The following is a 25,572-nucleotide window of genomic DNA, read 5'->3' as shown; positions in this document are numbered from 1 at the left end:
CCAAAAATGCTTAATTCTCCACTTCACATCACATTTTGTAGTGTGAAATTTAAACATGCAAATCACAAACATTTGTGCATCTTTCTTTAACAGGTTGTTATCACATGCAAACAACACTGGAAAGAAACATATGCACTGAGTTCAAACCAAAACCCTAGAAAAGAGGTAAAAAAGCTTTAGCTACTAAAAAGAAAATATTTTCAGAGTATATGCTGCCCTCCTGTGTACAGCTGCATTATTACCATCAACAAGTAGTTGCAATCCATCTCAGTAATTCAGAGTAAGATGGGGCTGTGATATCCCAAGTAATGGAAAAATGGGGATAAAATGCTGGCACTAAGAAACATAGTCAAGAGACAACTCAGACCAGGCCTGATATGGCCAGCAATGAGTAGAAGAGAACCATTGCAACTGGTCTCCAACCATCTCTTCCAAAAATGATTGCACTTGTTCCCCAGCACCAGATGCCAGGAGAGCTTATAAATTTGGGACACACATACATATAAATGCACAGAACAAACTGGTCAGTTTAGTCTGGCTGGGTTAGCTCTACCTTAGCAGGGTCATGCCAGACATCAGCAGCCCCCAAGTGAAATCATTTGCCTGAGTCTGCAGGAGGTTGTTAGCCCTCCATGACACAGGCAAACATCAAAGCGCTACCAGAGCTGGCTCTGCTTCCCCATCACAATCCATTTGTAAGTGAGATAAACTGTCCGTGAAAACAGAGTTGTTCACAGATGATTGATTTCTTTAACCAACAGTATTTTCTTCAAATTAAAGTTTCTGATGAACAAAATGAGTTCCATGCACTCGTGTTGAAATACTTACCTGTGCAGCGAGAATTTCCATGTTGGAACTTTTCTTGATGCCTTCTTTAATGATTCTGGTCTTTTAGAAATGAATTTTAACCAGATTAAAAAAAAACAACAATGTAACTGTGAGAAATAAATCTTTTATCTCTGTTAACAGTATCAAGCTGTGTGCTGCAGATACTACTGCACTACCATACAATCATTTCTCACTTTAATAAATGTTTTACTCATCACTAAATTCTTCTTCACTTTTTATTTTAGTTTGCTTTTTTAAGGACAACAGATCCTCAAGCATAATTCAGAGGCTAAATCCGTGGCCAAGGACTCACTTTGTTTTCAAGCTCTGTTTCCTATTATAAGTCACAGCACTCGTACTTGTAAAACCTGGATGTTAAACTGAACTGTTTTTTTGAGATTGTAACAAAATTGATTTAAAAATAATATTTATCCATCTTCTATGCAAAGCATGGCTTCATAACATGATTTTTTTCTAAATTTTCAGATGAACTTGGTATATATTTGCAAAAATGCAGCATAATCTAAATGCTAAGTAATAAAAACTTCAGTAGCTAAGATGTCAGTTGCCAAATTCCGATAATGTTTCCATTGCACACTCAAGAACAGCATTATTGCTGAAATAGATTCTTTATTTCTGAAACATTCCAAAACAGCAGTATACACAGTTGTAATCAAATATTAAGTCATATGCCATTATAAGAAAGCATTGATTAGTGCAATTGGATTTTGTAAAAGATCTATCAAAAAGATTTATTCACATTAAAACTCATTCATTTTCCATAAGCAACTGTTAATAAAACATTAGAATTTTATTCTTGGTAATAAAGTATTGAAAATCAACTGTAGTTTTAGAGATCACTGTATCTTTGTAAGTGCAATGTGACTTATGCTGCCTTTTTAAATACAAAATACTATGACAATAAATTAACAATTGAACAAATAGTGAAAGACCAACAAAACCATGCTGACCCAGCTGTATGGTAATTTCCAGTGAATGCTACTTTTTTGTGCTTCTGCAACATAAATATACTGCTTTGTATTGCCAATGGTACATTTTTGTAGATACGTTCCTAGCACTAAAAAAGTACATTACCCCAAAAATATTATTTATGGCACAGAAAAGTTAAATCATCTCTCTGTCATTCAAGGTTCAGGCAAGTTTAAATGAACTCAAGTATACAAAATAAATCGTACTGAAAACACCAAAAAAATTCAAGCACACACATAGGTCCCCCCAATTCAAAATAAAATGCATGATTCTTTTACACCGAAAAAATTATTTTAGAATTTCAGTATGGCAAAGCTGCTCAAAATAGGGCTATCTCCTATTGTTGTTTCAAAGGAAGTATTCTGATACTTCGCACACATATAATGTTCCCTTCAGTTCTAAATGATAATGCTGCCATTCTTAGTCTGGTAACAATGCAGCTGTTCAGGTAACTGATTAAGTGCAATATTTAGTATTTAATAAGATGTTCATTTTCTAAAAATGACATTGCATTATGGATGTTTACATATTAAAATCTCTGGGGAAATAATAGTGTATGATCCTCCCTTCCCAAATCACTGTTACCCAGCCAGCTGGGTAATGAAATCCACATTATTTTTCTTCCACTGTTCTTGGGTATTCTTCATCAATAGCAGCCATCTCTCCAATTCCCATCCCGCATTGTGCTAAGTGACGAAAGAGGCTTTGGAGGCTGGAGAAAACTGTATTAAACAGACCAAAAAAAGACAAAGGAAGCCATATTTCATGTGAAAGATTATATCCTCCTGGACCCCCACCACCACCATCTTCATGTTCCCAGGCTGCATCTGTCCTTAATAAATAAGGATTAACTAAAAAATGTTTGTTGACCATCTTCCAACTTCCAGGTACTACCAAGGTAATTATTTCAAATCAAATCAAATTAAAAAGAAAAAAATTCTCTGCTCTGACATAACAGTCAACTCACTGGTGGCTAGACAGGCTACCCACAATTTGTGGCCACCATATTTTAGACAGGCTATCTGTAATTTATGGCCACCGTGTTTCAGTTGCACCATATTTTGCTGAAAATAGACTGTCCCAATTCTGTGAAAACGTTTCTTATAAAACCTTTTCTCAAGCTTCTTTCCAGTTCTTTCTCTTCGCCTTTAGCTATAATTGCTGCAAGTTACTGATGCCTCCCCTCCTTTCCAAATGCCCTAGGCTGGAAGAAGGCAGAGGTATGTTGTAAGGCAGATAGAGCCAGGAAGTTAAGAGCGGTAACCAGAACAGATTCTTGTCTCTCTACAACTATTTTTCTAGTGGCCAAAAACTGCACTTATTTAAAAAAGATGGTTCAATTTAAGGTGGTCTAACCAAGCTGCTTTTATGCAATTCCACTTTTTTTTACTTACCTTTACTATAAAACTAGCTACTCGAGGCATAAAATGTGACCTGCCTTTTCTTTCAGAAAATGCAACCTACCTACAACTGCTGCTTTCACTTTTTTTTTCAGAAAGAAAAGGAAGGAATTTATGATTAACAAACTTCAAAAGAAAACAGAGAGGATGAAAAGTAAGGAAGAATTAACTAAATTGAAAATAAACGTAAGAATATTGCTACTTATCCAGAACTGAACTTCTGTTACAGGGGAGTGAACAGGAAAACACATTCAAGAGTTGAAAACTGTCAATGAAGCACAAGCTGTCATAATGATACTACAAAGTCTGAGATAAGAGTTTTAGATGGTCAGTAGTCCCTTCCTACTCTCCCATCATCAGTTTAGGGTAGTTGGATTGCAGTTGGATTGCAGTGACTTGCTCCTACGCAAGGCAGCAGGAACAAGCAAGGCTCCCACCTTCGCTCAGGAGCTGCATTTACGTTGCAGCCATGGCTGTGCCTGGCTGGTACCTCACTGATCTGGCCCCGATCTTCTGACTTTACTTCCTGGCTTTATCTTGTACCCCGCCTCATCACTGCGGACTTGTCTGGAGATCTGGACTGACCGTGGTCACCGTCACTGCTCTGTTCTTCTGGTTTGGGTACTGTAGGACTGCCTCGCTGTCACACTCTGCTCCCAGCTCACCTATCTTTAGGGGAAGCAGCCTCTGCCACCCCCAACATCGTGCTCCTGGGTAAGGAGAGAAAGCAGGTCTACAGTAAGCCAGGAGCGTGGAGTTGGAAAGGGGGGCTGGGTGGATCCATTCAACTGGACGAGTGCATGCTTTCTGCCTTCTCCTCACCAAAACATAGTAGTACTTCACTTGTAAGGCCAAGGACAGATGGATTGGATCCCTTACAATTTCTCTACTCTGCTTTTGGATGCGTGCAGCTCTCTGATGGCAAGGAGGAAAGCAATTAATATTTAGCCAAGATGGGTGATTTTGGCTATTACCATTTTATGCTGCAAAAGATCAAAAGCACTCCCTCAAGGGTTTGATCCTGTGCTCCACGTACTGAGGGCCTATCTAAAGTATCTAGCAACCTAAATTAAGTTTCTAAAATACTAATAACTTAGCTATCTAACAGTCTGGCCAGAGGAATGAAGACACAGTTTTGCTCTGAATGTGCTCTTTTTCCTGAATATCTGATTTACTTTTTAAAAAAATCTACTTTTAATCAAGTTAAGACTAAAGACACTGTCTAATTTTCAGTCTACTAATAGAAGCTAGACTCTTGAACTGATAATCTGAAATGCCATTCCTTAGAAATGACCACAGTGACAAAACCAATGCTGAGGAAATGTGCCTCTCATGGCTGAATTTCTTCCAAGAAAATTACATTATGAACTGAAACCACCTTTATTTTCCATGTTAAAAAACAAAATGAAATCAGGGTCTTAAAGAGCTCCAGGCTGAGCTCCAGTCTGTCAGTGCTTTTAGAGTCCTACAAACTTGCCATTCACACAGTGGAAACACAATCTATCTTCTAGGATCACTGGTTTGGCTCTAGGGCAGCATATGATACTGCTAATGGTACATTTGAAGGTGAGAAGACAGGAACCTGGATTTTCTGCACTAAAAATAGCTTTGTTACTGATCTGAATCAGCTTCTAATAAAATAGTGTTGAGAGTACAGTATTTCACCATCTGAAAACTCTCATTTATGTTTTTAATATTGTCTGTTGTATGAAAAGGTAAAAAATAGCAAGAGACTGGTCTTCATGGCCCAGAAAGTCTCTGTCTTTCTCACATGTTGCTATGAAAGACTTAAGAGCTCTGCAGAAGAACATGAAGATGAGGAGAGAGAAAAAGAAAAGAAGAAAGAAAAACCTCTACTATAAAGAACTCTAACAGAGAGAGTTCCAGCAGAGAGCAAAGAAGGTTATGATAGAAATCTCATGGTACAGTGTTCATCAGAAAAGCAACCTGACAGCTCTTTATCAAAGTTTAACCGCAGTTGGTCAAAATCTGTTGTCAGTCACATTGGTGTAATCCCCGAGTAACTCAACCAAAGAGACAATGTGAGCAATTGAACTTATTCTGGATCTAGCTAGTATCAAGCAAAAAGAAGAAAAATGGTGAGAACTAGTGACAGCTTACCCAAAATAGAACCAAGGGGTCACACAGTGGGTCTTCGTAATGGGAGGGATGCATGTAAAGGGAAGAAATATTTGGAAGAGCTTGACATAAGTTTGCCTGAAGTTTCTCCTTGAGTTTCTTTGAGAAACTTCATCACCTACTAGTCATATGAATATACAGCTAAGAGTTTATTTCAACTTCCAGCTGTGATTAGGTGATTACATCACAGTCTGTTTCCTCAAGTTTATTTTATTGCTTAGACTAAAAAATAATTTGGAGACTAAATTTTCTTGCAGAAAGCAAAAATGCATTTGCTTAACAGTATAGCTCATTGCAAGTACATGATACCTCAGGATTTCCTGTTTGCCTGTTGGTCCCCAGATGAAATTTAAAAGATGTTGGTTGCAACCCAAGAGCTTACTATCCTCCCTCAAGATCCTGTAATGTCAAAATGTGCATTTTTACAGTCTACAGCCTTTTACAACAATGGGCAAGCAATTCTCTTTTTGGGTACTCTCAAAAAAATAATCATCCTGTTACCCTAAAATAGCAGATGACACAAGTATTGAAGAAGGTGAGTCACATACGGAAATGATGTGAGATTTCCATCTGCTTTGATTTCTTAGTGATGGGTGGTAATCAATTCTTATTTAAATCTAATTAGATTTTATCAGGTATCACAGTTTACTAAGAATTAGCAGCAGGCATTGCCTATTCCTGTTTGTGAAGAGAAATCTTCATCTGCCCAGCGACTCAGTATTAGGAGCTAGAAACTTTTCTCCTTTATAGTCTGGCTTCATACCTAAGAGAAAAAGAAAAAATGCTACCTAAGCCAAAACCAGCCACCCAGGAAAGGAGGCCTGTTTAACTCTTACCTTCGAACTGGCTGTGCAATTTTACTTCTGGGTATGCCACTCCCATTGTTCGCCAGCGACGGTCTTGGAAGAGCACTGCGTCCTACAATCCCTTGGTTGGCAGTCTTGTTTGGCATTGGGATTCCAGTGTTAGAGTATAACTGTAAATTGTTGGATACCGGAATACTACTACTGCCTTGTACAGTTGGGCTTACATAGGCAGTAGCTTTAAGAGGCTGTCTAACAGACACTGGAAAATGTCCCACACTGTGAACTCTGTGTTGAAGTTGTCCTGGTGAGGGAACTGTAAAGAGTGGTAGGAAAGGAAGAAATAAGGTCAGTACGCAACAGGTGAGGCCATGTAGTAATGTTCATTTCTAGACAGGTCTGAATAGACACATTCATTATGCAATTTACTTGCTAACTATAAACTATTGAAAAAATTGTTGGATCCAACACTGCATCCAATAACATTGCATAAAAAATAAAATACTCTATGCCATCCCCATACCAACAAAAAATCCCACCCCTTATTCTTCCTTCTTTCTCCTCTCAAAGAGGTTTCATTAGTCATTACAGGTAAATTAATTCCATCTATTTCCATCCACCCATTTTCATTCCAGTTAGATCTTTAAACAGGAGAAATTGCTGAAGATATAAATTAATTACTGTTAGATCATTTAGATTTTTGTAAAGTTGCTTGTAATAACTACTTCTTGTTTAATGAACATTGCATTAAAGCATTATAAAACATAACAGATGTCTAGGCTTTATACGTAAAAACAACCAAAACGCTATAAAAAGGTCCTGAGTAAAACAACATAGTCCACGGATGTTATGTAAACTATCATTTTAAATCAATGCTACCAGTTCCAAAAGCTTTATATAGAGACTCTCTACACAATCCTGCCCTCTGGCGTACATCAGACACGCATCTGTTTCAGAGTCCACGTATCAAAAGCTAACTGTCAAAAGCCTCAAGCACTTTAACTAACTACCACACATAGGCCAATTCCATTTCAGGTCTTTGAAAAAGGGCATCTTAAATCCATTCAAAGACACAGGAGAGAATACAGATGTGTGGTTCAATTAAGCAATACTGGCAATATATTGCTACAGAACTTTTATCATAACACACCGTCTTAAAAAAAAAACACAATATAGACACTTACAAGGAATGTTTCCTGTAAATACATTTAAGAAAAATCACATTTTAGGCACATACATATATATGTATACCCACAAACCAATATATAGATGAATAAAAATATTTTTAAAACAGTAAATAAAATTAAACCCTCAGCAGACTGCCATGCAAATTCAAAGTGGGAACCTGAACAGGTATTTCCATTCTCCTAATAGAGCTGGGCAAAAATTAAATAAAATAAATCCAGCAGTAAAGTTTATTTGCCCAGAAAGAATGCAATTAAGTCATTTTGAAGTCATTTGTAAATTCTGCCCGGATCCAAAAGAAAACACTGACGGGAAAAGGTATTGCCAATTTCTCCCTCCTAAAATCTCACAGGATGTGAGATACACACATTCAATTCTTTCTCCTGCTTGTGTCAAATGAAATTCACTTTTTTCTTTTACTGCTAGACTACTTCAACCATACTGCTATAAAAGTTAGGCTCGGCTCTTGATCTGTCTTGTTGACATTCTACATTAATGATTCAACATCCACTAGAACAATATTCAACATTCCCCCCCCAGTCCAGAAGCCGCCTTAATAAACCAATTACAGAGTCATTTTCACTCCCCCACTCAACGGGTATGTTACACTTGAGGATTTAATTCTCTGTTTAACACATTTGCTTGGAACAAAGTGGCTCAGTTTCAACAGGAAAGACGTCCTGTGTTTTAAGATATTTATACAATGTACTGTAAAAACAGCACTGTGTAAACTACTAATAAAAGCAACATTTTAAAATCCAATATCAAAGCTAAAAATGTAAGCTTATGTGAATTAACTGCATTATTGGTGCTTCTATACCATTAACAGTAATAATAATGATTATTATATTATTTTTAAGTTTGGCACAAGATGAATGGGCAGAGAAAAAAGGAGGTGATGAAACTCTCAATACTGCGTAACAAGATTGGCCGAATTTGCTTTCCAGAGTAAAAACTTTGAAAATTCTGAGCTAGATTAAAATCTAGCACAAAAGGGACACAAAGCCTTCTTTTAATTTTTCATAAAGCGGAGGATCAGTGACTGGGACATGTATTTTACAACTCTATCAGTTCCCTGCACAGAGCCAAAGACTTTAGGTACTTACTACACGACTGCATCCTTGAAATTCCATTACCAGCTCCATGTAAATTGGAATCAAAGCTCTGACTGTTCCTCACAGTGAGTGGAGAACTAGCAAAGCTAGCATTATTGTTAATAGCGGGGGTGCTTGGCATCCGAGCTAGGTTAGGCATGCTTCTTCGAAGTTTATCTGAAGCAAAAGAGCACAACATCCATAGACATATCAAAATTTCCAACAACCACAAGGAGCCTCTGAATAATTTCTGTAGAAAATCAGAATTATAACTAAATTACTCAAACACAAAGGAAGGTTTTTCTCCATAGGAAGAATATGAATACATCATTGACAGCCTACTAACTGAACCCTTCTCACTATTGTAATAGCATAATTATTTACAAATTATTTTAAAGACATCATTAGACAACATATTTTAGGTATCACAAGGATTTAAACACAAAAGTGTCACAATAAGGATGAGTTTCATGTAAATGTATAAAGTAGGTCAGATGAATCATGCCCTAAATGTGCGTATTTCTTCACAGTGAATAAAAAGCAAGGCTGCAGTGACAAAGTCAGATGCAGGTATCTGCTTGTGGATGTCTAAAGATAGGTGAAATGGATCCATCCAAAGTGACTAAGTCTAGCTTTCAGGTGCCAATGAGATGCTAAAAAATTCCATTCAGTACCTAACCTTATTAGCATGTTAAGTCCTTGGGCATCTAAGTTTCTGCAGGCGGTCATGAACAAAACCTGCTAGTCTTGATGCTGTTCACTTGCTTGCAGCCCTGGGTTGACATCAGGATTTCCAAATCTGGTGTTCTCCCTCCTATCCCACTTGTGGTGCCTGATTTGGTGGGCATTTTCAGAGCAGGCCTGTAGGATAAGGCCCTGCACAAAAAGAAAGCTGGAAATGAGATGTTTGGGGGGCAGGTTCAACAGCTAAGGCAAATGCCTAAGAGATCAGAAGATGCCTGTAATCCCACTCACACTATCTGATTTGGAGAGAGAAGCTGACATCTGAGGAAAATGATTTGACAAGCCTGACATCTGAGGAAAACGTCTCAACCACAACAGCATTAGGTAACCTAAGGTTTTTTCAGTCTCTTCTGCCACTGGGTCAAAGGGATAGAAAAGTGGGTGACTGAATTCTGTATAACCAGAAAAGACTGGCAGGGGGCAGAAAGACACACACTGAATGACCTGGTTTGAATTGCCTCCTGTGATGTGACAGACTTCAGTAAGGCAACACTGTGTGGAGGTAACAGGTCAGTCATTAAATTATCATTAATAATAACATTAAACCTGGCCCCTCAGCCACAGTCTTTAACACAAGTATTGTGCTCTGCTGACATGGCTACATTTCTGGTCCACAGTCAGTGTGGAGTCCACTAGCTCAAGAATCCCTGCAGTATGTTCCAGTGCACAGTACAGATGTGCCTCCAGCTGTTACACTGCAAAAGTAAGCCACAGTATGCTTTTCTTGTAAAAGGCAGCTACAGCTACTATCTTCAGTTGCAAGCAGGGCATTTCAAGATTGCAATTTTGGATTTATGCAAAAGAATGCCACTTACATCACACATACGACTTGGAATTGCTGTTTTGTATCCACCTCAGCCCATACAGGGCAAGTTCAATTCAAAATAGCAACAAATTGAGTTAGGAGTCTCTACTAACCAGCTCATATAAATATATATCCTATTTAGCACCATCGTGAGCAACTCTAAAAGCAGCTAATAACTGAAGAGTAATAAGAAGTGACATTACAGTTCTGTCTAAACACTGTATTAGTAGTCACTAATCATAACTTTAGTATATATGATGTCTATGTAACTCCAGTGAACTGAGTCAAGCAAAGCTACAACTCCAATTATTCATTATGACTCATTCTTGTCATACGAACTGGTACAGGATCCCACAAACAGTCAAAACCATTCTTTTATTTTCAAGGGTCCAGGATATCTAATATCCTCATGTCCCCATTCCCTATTACTAGTGCCTACTTGCCCTTGACCCTAGATCATGCACACCATTCCTAAGTGATGAGCAATTCTTCCCTTTTATCCCAGCTAAGGCTGACTTTCACTTATCACAGATAGTCTGACATAGAAAAACATTACTGTCTAGAAAATAGTCTAATATTAAATGTTGCTATGAATTGAAAACATTACAATTTTTATATTTGTGAATTCAAACAGTAAGTACAGGAGGTGGGATAAAGAGAATTTCAGTGCAAGAAAATGGAATGCCAAGTTTGAGATCCCCAAAACCAGAGTACAGCCAAATCCCAATAAAGCTTTTCCAATATGAAATAGCTATATGTCCCTATTCCTGAAATACTCATGATTTTGCAAACTGGAAAGAAACCAGCCTTCCTGTGATGCAAGTCTTGGTTCACAGTGACAGGAAACTCATGAACATCAGCCTGGGATTCGTGGTGCCTGACCCTAAACTGTAAGAGAAACACTGGTGTTTTCACATTAGGAAAAGCAGAAATTTTATTCTCAAATAACAATATTACTGATGGGTGTCTGAAGCTACTGTTAATTTTGGAAACCTAGTCTATTCTTTGAAACACAAGGTAATGAAATCCTAAGTTAATATGTCAAAAAAAAAAAAGGTCTGAGCAGCAGGATGGTGGGAAGACAGCACTGCATGAAATAAACTTTTGTCTAATACTATCCATGTATCACGCAGTAAAAGCAGAATTCATAGGATTCTACATGCTCTTCCACTCAGTGACTGCTTCAGCCATGAACAGGCATATTCTACTCCTACAATTGTCCACTGGATAGAGTTACAATAGTAGAAGAAAAGGCATGGAAGTAGCTTGGATTTCGTCCATGTCTAGGGGTGGCCACTTCTGCCCCTTGTTCATTAGTCCCTTCTCATTCCAGCAGACTGCTCAGCTGCTGGGTCTGTCCTTAAGCAACAGATTCCTGCTGTGCCCACAGATTCTCATCCATCAACCATCTGTGTTGCTTCTTTGTGTCTTTGGGTCCTTGTGTCTGCTGAGGTAAATGGCCCTGAAAAGCAATGAAAACAACAGGTCAGTTCTGTGTTGGGGGAAAAAACAGAAATGCTTTCTCGTTATCTTTTTGCAGCTTTCATGTCCTCGGATAATGCATTCTCTTTCATCTCTTTAATAAAGTTTGTTCTGTCATCTGTTCCTCTCTAAAAAACAGTGGCAAGAGTCTTACAGACGTTCTGTCTTTAAGAGAAAAACTGGCTCTTGTAAGCTTCATAGATGGAAGCAGAAGGTGAATGTTATGTGATTTTAACATTATCTCAGGCCACAGAGTCATTGCTGGATATGGACTTGCTGGAAATCTATGAGAAGAAAACAAAACTATTTTTCTAAGCAAACCTTCCCTCTCTAGAGCTCTTTGCTCTCCTAAACCTGATGAGAAAATTAACAGAGAGAAAGACTGAAGGAGTAGAGCTGCAATGTATTCTCAGATAAGGAAGTAAGTAATTTGCCAAAAAATCCAATTTATGGTCCATGTTGAACATAGCAAATTTCTGCTATCGTTTCTGCTATTTCTTACCCACTAATCTGCTTCAGTGACAAGCCTAAAAATCATCAGTTGTTTACAGTTTGCTCTGTTAGAAAGACATGGATATTAACACTGGTTAAGAACTTCTGAAGCATCTGTAGCTTCTAAAGCAACAAAAGTTATTGTGACTCACTATTTAGACTGGACTAAAATTTGTGCTGAAACAAATAGGAGGTTTAAGTAAGATGCAGTCATATAAAAGCACCACAAATGTATCTTTGTCTTTCCCAGCCCTCTTTGAAATGCAATAGCATGACCTATAGACATTGTATTTGTGTGAGCTATTTGAAAGCGTGAAGAACAAAATGCAAGGATAGGTCATGCAAGGGAGTTAATAATCAGTTTCTGGTTATTACCAGCTTCTTAGAATAGTTCATGCATAGACACATATGTGTTTGTCACTTATGAGTTTATGAGTGTTCTTCAGCTTGTATTAATTGTCCTTGTTTCACATATCTGCAGCAGATATTCTTCACCTTTGGCATCTGTGCTGAATTACACATTGCCTAGAGCATGGGGCAAACCAGGAATTGTGAAAAGACAGGGTCCTTTGCCCTAAAGTATGCATGAAAAGACCACCCCACAGCACAGATCATGCTCACTACAGCAAAGAAACTGGTCAGAAAGCAGGTCCCTTATTTTGTAAAATATGACACAAAATTACAGTAAAGACAGCAGTTTGCTTCTTACCCATTTGCTTCAGTTCCAATTTTTCCAAGAAGTTTTTTCCCCTCATGCCATTTCTTCTTGGAAGTCAGCCTGGGATGTGTGGCCCAACTTCATTCTGGCTGGGCTCCAAAACAGACAGCACCTGCCTTGTATCTTCTGGTTCCAGCAGTGTCAGTGGCTGCCCCGGTTACATCATTTTTCTTTCTTTCTGCTGACCAAATACTATTGTCGTCTGAAGATTAATGCTCATCTAGCATGCAAACAGTCTTTGAACTTGGGAGTAAAGTTGCGCCAAAAGAGGTATGGTCTTGGTGGGTTGCCAGACTGCAAATTCTGATCTTTGGTTTTCATGCATAGGTTCTTGATAAATATGATCTTCTCTCTGCCAGATGCCTCATCCAGTGAAGCATTTCTTCTACCAGCTTCTCGGAGGCAGCCCCTGATTATGGATAAATGCCTCTAACTAACAATTCTTACAGATCTCACAGAAGTGGTTCAGAGTCTGAGGGAATAGGTTTCTTGAACAGAAGAGTCTCTAGGAAATTTAAAAATGTTGCTGATGCAACAGGCAGTATGCCATGTCAGGCTGAAATACTAAAATGGTTTATATAAACTTGTTGGTGGTTTCTAGAACTGAAGGAAGGAGTTAGCAGACAGCAAGAAAACAGAACCTAAAGTGAACAGTGGAAATACATACTGGAGGATTACAATTGGATGGCCAGCTGTTTGTACACTGATTAGTCTGCATTCAGTCTACAAAAGGGGCAGGTTATCAGTTCAAGTGTTGCAAAACATGGGTATTTTGTTTAACACTCAACAGGACTCAACAGGACTAACAAGCCCAGATTTGAAATACACCAAATCGAGGTCAGACATTCAATGCCTGTGGGCAGGAATAAGATTAAGTGCAAGGACAGCTTAGGCTGACCCTACAGTGAAGTGTCTTACAACACGTTTATTCATTTACTGTTATTTTTTGCAACAATGTGGTCAACGTCTTATTTGAACAGAGACAGACAAGCCTGGCAGAAAGTGCAATATGGCTAAGGAATGTGATACAATGAATTAGAAATATTAGTTTCTCAGAGAAATCTATACTTCTGTTCAAGCAAAATTAGCAATTTCTTACACATATTTAAATCCTTCACACAATCCCTGCAAATACAACCCTGCTTTATCTGTACTGTACGCACAAAAAAGTTAGGGAAAAACTAAAGAAAAGAAAAAAACTGTGTCAGTGTCAGAAGAAGCTTTTTCTATTTTCAAATATTATGTTCTATATTATGTATATATTCAGAGTTCATTCCAAAATCCTTAACAAATTTGTAGACCCAATTACAAGTTCATTTTAATGGAAATATATTGTTAATTAATTTCTCTTCCTCACCTTCAAACACCTGAGTATGACGTCTGCATTACATTTTTTATGTTTATGACATCCTAAATACAACAGGGTCTGACAAGAGGTCTGTGGAATCATCAGTTGATACAACGGAGATATCAGTACGTAAAAGTACAAATACAAATTAAGAACTAAAAATAAGTCTTTCAGTTCAAGCAGGAGACATCGTTCTTTGTAACTGTCAGTACCTGCATTTCATGAATGTTGAACACTTCCATTTTATTTAAAAGTACTACTTCATCTCTCCCTGGCTTCTTAGGCATATATCTCCCCCCACTGACACTTAAAGCAAATTAATGATTTTTCCATAATCTTTCCATGACTTCTCCCCATGCAACACTACTATCTACGCTGAACTGATATCCAAACACAGAATTGCTGCGTCCAGAATGCTGCTCTTCTATATCTGCCTGGAGTTCACTTAAAAAAAAATATTTAAAACAAACAAGGCAAGGGTATTGCAACAGTCAATGATGTTCATCAAACTTTGCCTGAGAAAAGTTATTCCCAGAAGAGTAAGCAATGAAGTAGCTCATAATTGATAATTTCTGAAAATAAACCTACAACTTTTGAAATGAATGATACCTGTAGCCTGAAGGTATCAACCAAGCTAAAAAGTAAAAAATTGTCATGAAAAGGTAGGGGAAAATATAAATTAAAATTAATCAATTTGCACACACTGCTACTCAGTAAAGGATGTATTTTCATCTGACTGTTCTTATTGCATTATAATAAATTTCTTCTTTATCTGGAATCATTTTTCCATAGCACAAAGTTTCTGATTTTCAGGTATTATACCAATGGACATTTTAAAATGCACATGAAATAAGACTGCCAGGATATAATATGCAAGATAAAAGTTCATATGTTCAAAAGTTAAAATGAAAGAGACTATTTTTGTGTCACAATTAAAAATAACTCCTACATTTATGGACAACATGAAGCAGAAAACAGCTTGCTTTTATGAAATTTGGTGATATAAGTATTTCTCATATAAAAATGACTAAATATAAAATATTCTTAATATTAGTAGAATTAGCAACATTTTATGTTGTTAACCATGAAATTCTTCAGAACAGGGGAAGGGCAATGAGGTACAAACACAAACCTTTCCATTGTCGACATATTAAAAGCACTGTTAAATTACAAGACAGACAATAATTGAGATGCACTCAGTTCAGCTAACTGCAACAGCTACTCGAAAGCTATTCACTTTCTGCCTCTCTCAGATCTTCTTTAAATGATCCATTTAGACCCACTAACATATTAAATTGCAAAAATAAAATGGCTGCTCCCCTGAAAAACAAACTGCCTTAACGACGTTCAGAGATGGAATTTTTCTGATGAAACCCAGTTACACACCATTCAACTGAGTTAAGGAGAGGATGTAATTAAACAAGAAAAAGAAGGTTTCATGCAAAATTTTCCTATTAGTGAATTATTCATCACAACTGGAAATAAAACTTATTAGAAAGCAATCACAGCATACACACGCTATGAGTGGTTGCTACAAAATGTTGTTTAAGGGGCATGCCTGTAGTCTATGCTACAGGTGGCCCCAAAATACCCTTTTAACATATCTTAACATATTTACACTTGCACACATCTGCCATTTTATGCTAGCATTTCCATCAGCCTTTTAGTACAGCAAGCTGCTGGAGTCTGGCTGCAAATAGGGCAGGTATCATTCATTCAGACAACATACAGGTGGGATAAGGTGAGAAAAAGAACCTGGGCATGAGAGCGAGGGCTAGGTGGTATGGTATTTTAAAATATAGGTAAGGCAAAATAAAACAGCAGGGCAGAGTAACAAAGTAACAGAATGAGGCAGCACTTTGCTAAAATAAGCTAGCAAGAACAATGTGCAAGTTCAAAATTACGGCCTGAAACACAGCTGGAAAATATCTGTCAGAGTATTCACATGCCAAGCATGTAGATTATATGCAGTAGATTATCAGAGCACCAGAAACATCATACAGACAATCAATCTCTATGCTACGTATAAGGTAATCCTGTGAACGAAAAACAAGTAGACTGCTGGCTATAGTGAGAGAACAGACACCTAGTACACAATTCAGTGCCTATATATAAATATCTAACACCATTTGAAGTACCCCAGGGACTCTAAGACATCCAAACAGCACTGACACATGGCTGTGAAGCCCAGCAAGATACCCCAGAGTATCTCATACACGACTAAGTGCTTCTATTTGGGCAGCTGAATGGGCCCTTCATTCACATATGGGCACCTATATCTCAGCATCTAAACGCAGATGTCCTCACCAGCAAGGTGGATCCCATCCAATACATGCATATTGACACAAACAATGCATTCTAGGAATAAAACACTCCTTACTCATCCTTTAAAAAGTCTAAAAGCATTTAGAGCAGTGAACCAAAAGGCCTGTCTATTTAGACCTTTGCAAGCTCCCTTCCACCCAGTTAAGAGAAATGGCAAGAAGCAGCAGCCACTCCTGATCACAGAAACCATGTTTCCCTGTGTCCCAATCAGCGTGAGTGCCAGTCTCTGTTTGCTGGCAGTTCTCTCTCCTTACTCTTTCCTTCAGGCCAGCAATAAGCTCTTCTCAGCCTTGTCAAAACAACTTTGTTACAGGGATTATGGCTGAGGCTTGTCTCTTCCCAGCTATTGGGAACCTGACTACTGGTGTCTGAGTGTTTGCGGGGATATGCCCTGTCTAGGTCATCATTTTACTTTTCCCATTTGTTTTCTTCAACAATTAATCCATGCCCACTGCAAGTAACATGTTAGAGCTACTCATCAGGCACCCAATATTATAGCCGCAGAAAATTATTCAAGTTTTCCCAGGTTATCACATCTTCATCACATTTTTACTGTACAAGTTGTACAGATCTATAGTTAGAATAAATATTTCAACCAGGATACTATATGCTTTAAACAAACAAACAAACTTCACATACATCAGGTAGGACAGCATCACTGATACTATCTGTTCTTAAAGGCAAAAAATTGCATTTGAACTAAACGGCCAAGTTTTGGAGAGACACTCTGTCAAAGCTAAACACCATTTTTCAACCCCCACTGAGCACCGAACTTCAGTGTTTACTTGCCACTTTTCTTTGATGGAGATTATGATGTGAATGATCAGATGATCCATTGGCCAGACTGCCGACTAAATAAGCACTGCTGATCTCTTTTCAGGAAGATGGGGAAAAAGGGATTTGGGAAAACTTTTGGAATGGCTGAATGCAGCATCACATGCTGCAAATGCAATTTTGATTAATTATTTTTCACATTTCACATGAATTGAAAGCAGTAACCAACTAGTTAAGCTTCTTCATCTATTGCACCCCCCTTTTCATTTGCCTTAATAAACTATAATAGTGTGAAACACACTATCCATCATATTGAGCTTGAGACAAATTCTTATTTGGCAGTCTATCTCCATTTCAGTGTAGGAGTTCCTGAAAGACAATGAAATTGTTGCCAAGACAATGAAAAGTGGTGATGAAAAGATACTGTCATAATACTATTCAGACATACACAGTACAGCAAAAAATTCACTGCTCTTCTGCCAACAAAACACAGCTGAAGTAAAAAAATCTCATGATCAATATTTGTTTTGATCACTGCTGCCTGAGTTAGATGCTGAAGATGCTGAAGTTAAAGGGATAATTCTCCTCTAAACATAGTGCAACTGGCTATCATAGGGCTGCCAACCATTCCAGAAAACAACAATTAACTGAAGTCATATGTTTTGATCTTCTGAGCAATACCAAACAGATATCCAACACCTCAAATTTCTTGAGAAAAATGTCAACCAGGGAATAAAATTGGTCACCTTTCACTTATTACATAGAAGTTAGGAGGGGGGTGAAGGAGGATAACAGAGAGTAAGGGGAAAAGGACACTTTGCCACGCTTCCTTGTTAGGTAGTATTTTTAGTACCTTGTAAGTTCTTCCTGAGGTTTCCATGTGGGAGTCCAATGCTTACACTCCACTGACGTGGAAAATGAAAGGGTCATTAAAAAATAACTTGGGAATCATATAAAATGATTGCTGCACCACATCCTGCCCACATTCCTGAATCAAGAATTTCACATACCCTTCCATTCTATCTCCCAAACAGATTTTCTGCAAGCCTTTCAGTGCTGCCTCATTCTTGTATCACACTGACAAGAAAAATAACATTGAAATTTATATGGTACATATGCTGTACCAACAAACATCTACATCATTGTACCCGATGTTAACCTCAGCCTTCTTTATACACTGCCATGCCATGTCTTACTTTGAACACAAGTGCTTTTGGCAGCACCCTGTCAGGTGTTATTTGTCAGGTAAGTAACATGCATACCTGTGGCGCTCTATAAATAGTAACTATTTTGAACACCACATTTATTTTCTTGCCCAAGGGTAAGATATAACTTGTAATATTACAAACAAGACCCTGACTGAAAACTGATTACCTCAAATTAGCTTGGAGAACAGACTGAAGTAACAGGACAGTAAGAAGCAGTAGGGAAGGCAAATTAAGATCACAATAAGGAATGAAAAAGAAGGTAACTGGAACAATGGAGGGGAACTTAAATCTTGAATGAACAGTGAAATAAAAGTATCTTCCGGAGACTCTGAAATACAGCTCAAACGGAGTGAAAAAAGCAGCAAGGGCTCAGAGTGGTTTGGAAGTGACATTACCTCTCACTACTTCAACAGTCTGCCCTACTAGACTTGGCACTGCCAGTGTGAAGAGCAGAGCGTTGACCTTTGTGATAAGCATCATTGATTCATGGTGTACCTATATTACTGGCAGAGTCAGGAAGTACGAAGGGGAATGAGGCTAAGAATGAAAATCTGAAAACCCTATTTTGTCCTTTGCTATATCCATGACAGACATACGTAGGCCAAGCTCAAAAGCCTGACCAGTTTTTCCAGATAACTACTGGTCTGCTAAAAGATGCTCATTTTTCCTTTTTCTTCTTTACTTGTGCTCATACTTGCAGCCTTTTAGAACTGACTAAAATGACAACTTTCATGACCATATCACAGATCATATTTTGTAGCAAATTACTTAACAATAACATACCTCAAATAATGCAGTCACAATTACTTACAAAGATTTAAATTGCTTTTCATACTTCATGGTCTAGCTGTCATAACCTGAACACATTTCACTGGGTTGACATAACTTGATCTTTAAAATGGTACTGACATTTTGCAAAGAGGAGAGGAACCAAAGGAAAATACATTTCTCAGAAAAGCATGGAACCCACCTCCATTAATCCTATTTGGTTGCTGCTCTGGAGTCTGGGCTTGAGGAGAATAGTAGGGCTGCTGATAATTATTTGAAGGGAAGTGCTGGGAAGTAGGGCTTCTCCTGCAGTCCCGAATACTGGAGAAAGTCTGTGAGTGTGGAATTCCTCTTTGGAAGGGGGAACAGCGAGTGAGCCGAGGCTGCGGAGGTGGGAGGTGGTCAAACTCTTCTTCGTCCTCAAGACTATAGCGATCATAGTCCTGATCGCTGCATGTCCCTTTCTTTCCTGAATGCAGAGATACACTTGAACTGTGTCTCGATACAGATGCTGAAGTAGAAGCATAATCTTGTCTAAGGCCTGTAAATTTCAAGAAGATGATTCAGTTTCTGCTAAGTGCTTAATTCTAGCATACGCTTCAATCTTGCAAATTAAACAAGTATTTAGACATTATTTTACAAATAACTTGATTTATAATGTTACCAAGCTGAAGATCTGAAGTAGAATTCATCTGACCTAACTTTAGGTGTCTACCTTTTAGATATCTATATCTGATCTACTTTTCTTGAGAACTCTTTTCAGTTAAAAAAAAAAAAAAAAAAAGACTGGCATCTCCAAAATGCAGTTCCTGTGAGCTATCATAGATACTTCTCAAAATAAGATCAAGAGCCCTCAGGAGGTTCTTGTTTCTCTGCCAACAAAAAGACTACATTAATATTAAGTATTTAACTTTTAAACACCCTAAATTAGAGGAGTTAACTCTCATCTGTCTATTATTATTCCAAATTATTGCTATTATAGAAAATGCTAACAAGACAATGAGATTTGCTAAACATAAACTCCAAGTAAATATTCTGGCTCTCCAACTTCTCTGAACCAGAATTAACTCCTGGTAGCATCTGGTATCATGGCAAAGGCTTAGCAGTAACACTCTCATATGTTAGATACATATGTATTTCACCACCCTTTTTTCAGAACACCAAGTTTTGAAAACTATCCCACTATTAGCACTGCCTCAAAGAGCCTGTTTGCTTCAGATCAAGTGAGAGGCAAGCACCCACAGCCCTTGTATATCCCTTTTTTCCCAGACTGCACCACAGTCAGCCCTGGAACGCATCGTACTTCCAAGAGCTGAGCAATTTTGTGAATAGCTGTGAATAACTGCATCTGAAGATGCAGTTACAAAAAGCACCCAGCTTTGACAGATGCCTTTGGTATCATAATGGAAATTTCTTAATGTGCTTTTTTCCCCCCTCTTCAAGTGGGAGTTTCTATTCATGAACATGAAGAGAGTGTGCCTGCATGCACGCATAATACTACCACTTTCCAAAGGATTAAGCGGACAGCCAACAACTGTCATGTGTTCAAATATTCTGCACTGACTGCTATTACAAAAATGAGATACAATGATTATACTTGAGATAGATTAGAAGGAAAACAGTATTTTTCCTTCCATTTTACTGATGACCTGATTTCTTAAAAGGCTAAGTACTTGAAGTCTTTTTTAAGCCTCTCTCTGAAGGAGAAGAGTACAGCTGTCATTTAGGTAACATAATACTTCACATCTTTGATAGTCATAAAATTTATTTATTTATTTATTTTTTAAATTCTTATCACTTCCACATAGCATCAGAAATTTTCCAAGTTTTGACCATACACATTTGCCAGTTGAGAACGCAGCTATCTTGGAAAGTCCCACAATTGCTAATTTCCCTGGCAAACATAACTAGTGCTACCAGATTCTCAGCAAGTTCAATTGCTGACAAATGGTGACTCTGGCCTGTTCAGTTTGGTTGCTCCAGCCAGATCTGTTTTATAATTTCTTGTTCACATTTTATCTTTATTACATTTAGTTTATTATCTTGCAGTTTCCTTCAGTCATCATCTCTGAATTTCTCTTGTTTTTATTTCATCATTTCCTCTTTTATGTCTTGCTTGGCACTAACAGGAAGGCAGAAAGATGCTGCATTTATTGTCTCAGTGACTTCTAAGCAAAATGTCTTTATTTATGAATAAAGATATTTTTCATAAATTTCTATCAAGCCAACCTGTAATCTATGTCATACAAGCCTCTGGGCTCAGATTTGTGCATAATCATTAGTCTCAAACCAAACTGTTCACTTTAAATGTCCCAATTTACGATTTAAAAGGGAATTCATTTCAAAATTCACTTGATAATTGAGCAATCCAAAGTACGAGCAAAAATAAGAACTGCTTATTTTTAATTTTTTCATTGAATGTATGCACGAAAAGGATGCTTCAGCTTCTCCCTTCCCCCCAAATAAACTAATTTTAATTAATATGGTAAGACATTATAAAACAGCTAAATCTAAATGTACTCAGTGGGTATGGAGCTACCAGTTGGAATTTATCAATAAGTATCAAGTTTTAAAAGATCCAATACCCTTAACCTGAACTCAACAACTTGCACACCTTCTCCTTGAAAGTTAAAGGAGTTTTTCTACCTACCATTCGAGAGGCCACATTTTTTAAGAAAGATCTAATTGACTGAGGCCAGACATTAGCAGTTTTGGCTGTTATGGGAAATTTTCCTGAGACTATTTTAGAAAATGTTTATGAAAAAAGCCACCTACTCTCTTCTTGCAGACGAGCCATGATTTGAACATCAGTGAGGTCCTGCAGTTTGTATCCCATGGAGATGGAATCATCCTCCAGCTCTGAGGTGCTCAGTTCACTGTCTATTGATGACTGTGGACTCAAAGGGGAACTTCTAGAAGTGTAACCTATGTAAGAACACATAATCTTTAGTCTGTGAATGTGTATGGCAATTTTTTATTTGCGGCTAACTGCCCTTTGTGATTCCATAGCTTAAAATATTTTCTATATAATAGATAAAAACTTTCAGAAGTGTAGAGCAATCTACTAACAATTAGCAAAGGGATTTGATACTCATGAGATGTAGCAAGTGCAATACTGGTTCATGAATTCTTCTGTTCCCAAAATAGTGTTGTGTAGCCCACATAATGAATGATTTACCCAATACAGTTCTGATAGCTCAGACTGGTTAACATAGTAAACTAAATGTATCTGCATTTCAGTCCCTCTTATGAGACTGTGGTTCTTTCTGTTAAGTAACTGTGTATATGTTATCAACTTCTGCTGGAAGTTCAGTATTCAGATTACATATCATAGCCAGTCACCTAGGTTTTACTGAGGTTTTTTTTTATATCATCAGAGAAACAAATGATAATAACAACAAAGACCAAACTAGGCATTATGCAGTAGTCAAGGAAACAATGTCTCCTTCACAGATTTAACTATGGGAAAGGCCTTTTGATTCAATTTTTTCCCACATAATAATAAAAGTACAAATTAGTTAGTTAAATGGGTGCAGGTCCACTGAGAGAACTGGAGCTGTGGGGAACTGAGGCTCGTGCTTTCAATATTCTTTTTTATTAGTGGTAAGAGCTAGTGTTCACCCAGCTTTCAAGAAAACTTCTTCAAATAAAAATGTAAATCCCTTTCTAATATCCTTTGGACCACCAGAGGCCCTGAGCCTACAGCATGAGAATCACTGTGACAAAGGTTCTTAAGCTGTGCTTACATCACAGATGCACTGCTAACCTCTAGCACTGCAAAGCATTCACCTAAAATTCATCACAAATTCAGCTGTTCTCTGATACTTTCTCCCAAAAAAGCAAATGCAGAGGGTTGTTTTGCTTTAGGAAGGATTGTAAAGGGTGAATGTGTTTGCTTTTTTAAATTTCCAAGTTACAATAGTCCTCTGGGACTTGCAGAGGTAGTAACACCCGTGCTCTTCTGGAACAGCAGTGGAAGGCCAGACTACAAACCTGTGGGTGTCTCAAACAGTATTAGATGCCTTTATTCAGGCAACTGAACTATGTCCGATTGAACAGGGAAGCTTAGACATCTAGCTCACACACAGACACCCACACTAGGTGTTCAGAGTCTGGAGCTGTATCCCACCCTCAATGACCTTAACAGCACTTTCTGCACTAATTTCAGGCCCTGTAAAGAAGATTGTGCGCAGATCACCGTGACACGGATGCTAACTTCCTTGGACTACAGCTGCTACTGCCTACAATCAAATGTTAAATACCTCTTCCCCAGAAGATTTTCTCTACTGCCACTGCAGTTTAAGAGAAGTCACAGACATAAATTGATTCCTGATACCTGCACTAAAGAAAAAAAAAAGTAACTCTGCCATTTACAACCCACAGGAAGTAATATTTATGTTTTAACTAAACTTCCTCAGTATCCCCTCAAAATTCGTGGCAAAAGGAGAATAAATCTTTGATAGTTGTAATAAAGCCAGACTAAAAACAGCCATGTTTTTGTTGGCTATTTTTATAGTAGATAAATTCTCCATGCAACTTCACTATATGGCTGCACAATTGTTTCTGCAGATACAAAGAAGGGGGACATTGGGGTAGGAATGAGCAGTGAAGGGCAGAAAAAGCTGGGGACTGTTTTAGTTGACACTGTTGCCAACCATATTCTCACGTAATCCATCAGTGAGAGCTAGGCTCTGTTTATGAGCACCACTTTACTATATCATGCTGTTCAACAAAGAAGATAACCTCCTTAATTGTTAATTGTCAAATTTTAGGCCATCTTTTAAAAATTTCCCTCTGAGATAAGAGTCTATTACAATCATCTTCAGAGTGTGTTTCAGTTAAATGGTAGCAAGATTAGATTTAATTAAGCAATTCTGTAAGCACTGTAAGGCAATAAAAAGTTAAGCATTACCTGTCCGTTCAGGTGTTAGTATTGCTTTACTGGAGGTTTTAGAGAAGCTGGGACTATTAAAGCCATTGGTATATGGGGTGAGTCTTGCAACAGGACTATAGGGAAAAGCCAAGGAGACAGGTGTAGAGAAGAGGTTCCGCCATCGACTAGCTGTTACAGATGTGAGGGAGAGGGGAAAAAAAAGATTTGTAGTTATAAATAGAACAATGTTTTTAGAGAAAAAAATCATCTAATCATAACCTCTTTATTATATCTTGCATACTTATGGCAAAAGGAAAATAGTGACCAAAGTTCAGCAACAAAATAGAGGATTAGCAGAGCCTTTTACATGTAAGAGTGTGTTCCAAAAAAATTTTGTAGTAAATATGCCTTGTTTATCTTTTTCTGTGCATACACCATTTTTTTTATATATTATTCTCCTATATCACTATGTGTCAACACACAAAGAAATACAGGAAGTAAAAATTATTCATTACAGTTAATAGAGAAACTCCCAAAAGAAATTTGCAGTGATCTTCAAGAAATTGTTCATGGCAAGCAGTCATCACACAATTGAATTATCAGCTATGAGAGTTCAGAGACACAACAGTAAATTATGCTTAACCGTCAAGTGTTAAAAACAACTGTAATCCCATTGCGATCTTTTAAGCTACATGCCATATTATTCCTTCTTTTTACAGCACAAATCCTGATTACATAAGCATGAATTTTTTTCCACTGTTTTTTGAGGATCCACCAAATAATAGAACAGGGCATCTCTTTTTCTATAGATTACTTGCAATAAGTTTCAAGGCATCTGGTCTGTCTGCAGCATCACAGAGAACTCACAAAAGGCAAAAGCTAAAGGCTTATTTAATTTACATTTTCTTAGCCCATTCAGGAAGAAATTAATAAAACTGTAGTTTGGTTTGCTTATTTTTTAACATGTTCAAAAGGCAAAATATGTACACATAATAATATCCACTTGCTCTTAAGAAATAAATATTATAAACAAAGCCATTATAAGTAAAAGGAAAGAGCAAAAATTTTAAAATATAAATTTCAGTTAAACCACTCAGACACAGGCAAGTATGTACAGATGAAAAATGAAAGATTCTGTCACAATTTAATTGTGATAGAATCTGTTTTGCCCTGAGAGATATTATGTTATTCACAGAGATGCCAAGGAGGGAGGTAGGAACATATGCCTCACTTAGAAATCCATGGGATAACTTCAGTGCTAAACAGGGTGCATTGCTGTGTCAGATGCTGCAAACCAGCTTTCAAAACTAGAAGGGGCCAAAAGCTAAGTCTCTCATATATGGTTAATTCATATCACAAATATGCTGTTTATCTGGACCTGCTGATCCAGTTGTTTTAAACATTCACAGATACTCAAATAATATTCAAATAACATTCACTCCCTCTCTATTTTAAATATCTCCCCATCACCAGTATGATTTAGGAGGACACATGAACTTTATTCTTTCTTCTTTTTAACATTAACACAGTGGGTGGCCTTGGGAACAGAAGGGAAGTATATCATGTTGGCAGGTCCTCAAATTCAGGGTTCCAGCC

The 25,572-nt window shown here is 37.6% G+C and overlaps 1 protein-coding gene across 1 annotated transcript in view; it reads right to left on the bottom strand.

The window, feature by feature from the left end:
- Nucleotides 1-990: 990 nt before the first annotated feature.
- SLAIN1 (SLAIN motif family member 1) overlaps nt 991-25,572 on the bottom strand; it is a 48,897-nt gene continuing 24,315 nt past the window's right edge. Inside the window, exons 3-8 of the mRNA XM_067293084.1 lie at nt 24,016-24,165; nt 21,879-22,028; nt 19,306-19,644; nt 8,452-8,616; nt 6,194-6,476; nt 991-2,540 (exon numbers count right to left, since the gene is read on the bottom strand). Coding sequence (XP_067149185.1) covers nt 2,465-2,540; nt 6,194-6,476; nt 8,452-8,616; nt 19,306-19,644; nt 21,879-22,028; nt 24,016-24,165 — 1,163 coding nt within the window. The 3' untranslated portion in view covers nt 991-2,464. The remainder of the gene's footprint in view (nt 2,541-6,193; nt 6,477-8,451; nt 8,617-19,305; nt 19,645-21,878; nt 22,029-24,015; nt 24,166-25,572) is intronic.

The sequence above is a fragment of the Apteryx mantelli genome, chromosome 1 (genome assembly GCF_036417845.1).
Source record: "Apteryx mantelli isolate bAptMan1 chromosome 1, bAptMan1.hap1, whole genome shotgun sequence".
Classification (NCBI taxonomy): domain Eukaryota; kingdom Metazoa; phylum Chordata; class Aves; order Apterygiformes; family Apterygidae; genus Apteryx; species Apteryx mantelli.
Note: the sequence above shows the minus strand (reverse complement) of the source record. Positions and strands in the feature narration are given on the sequence as shown.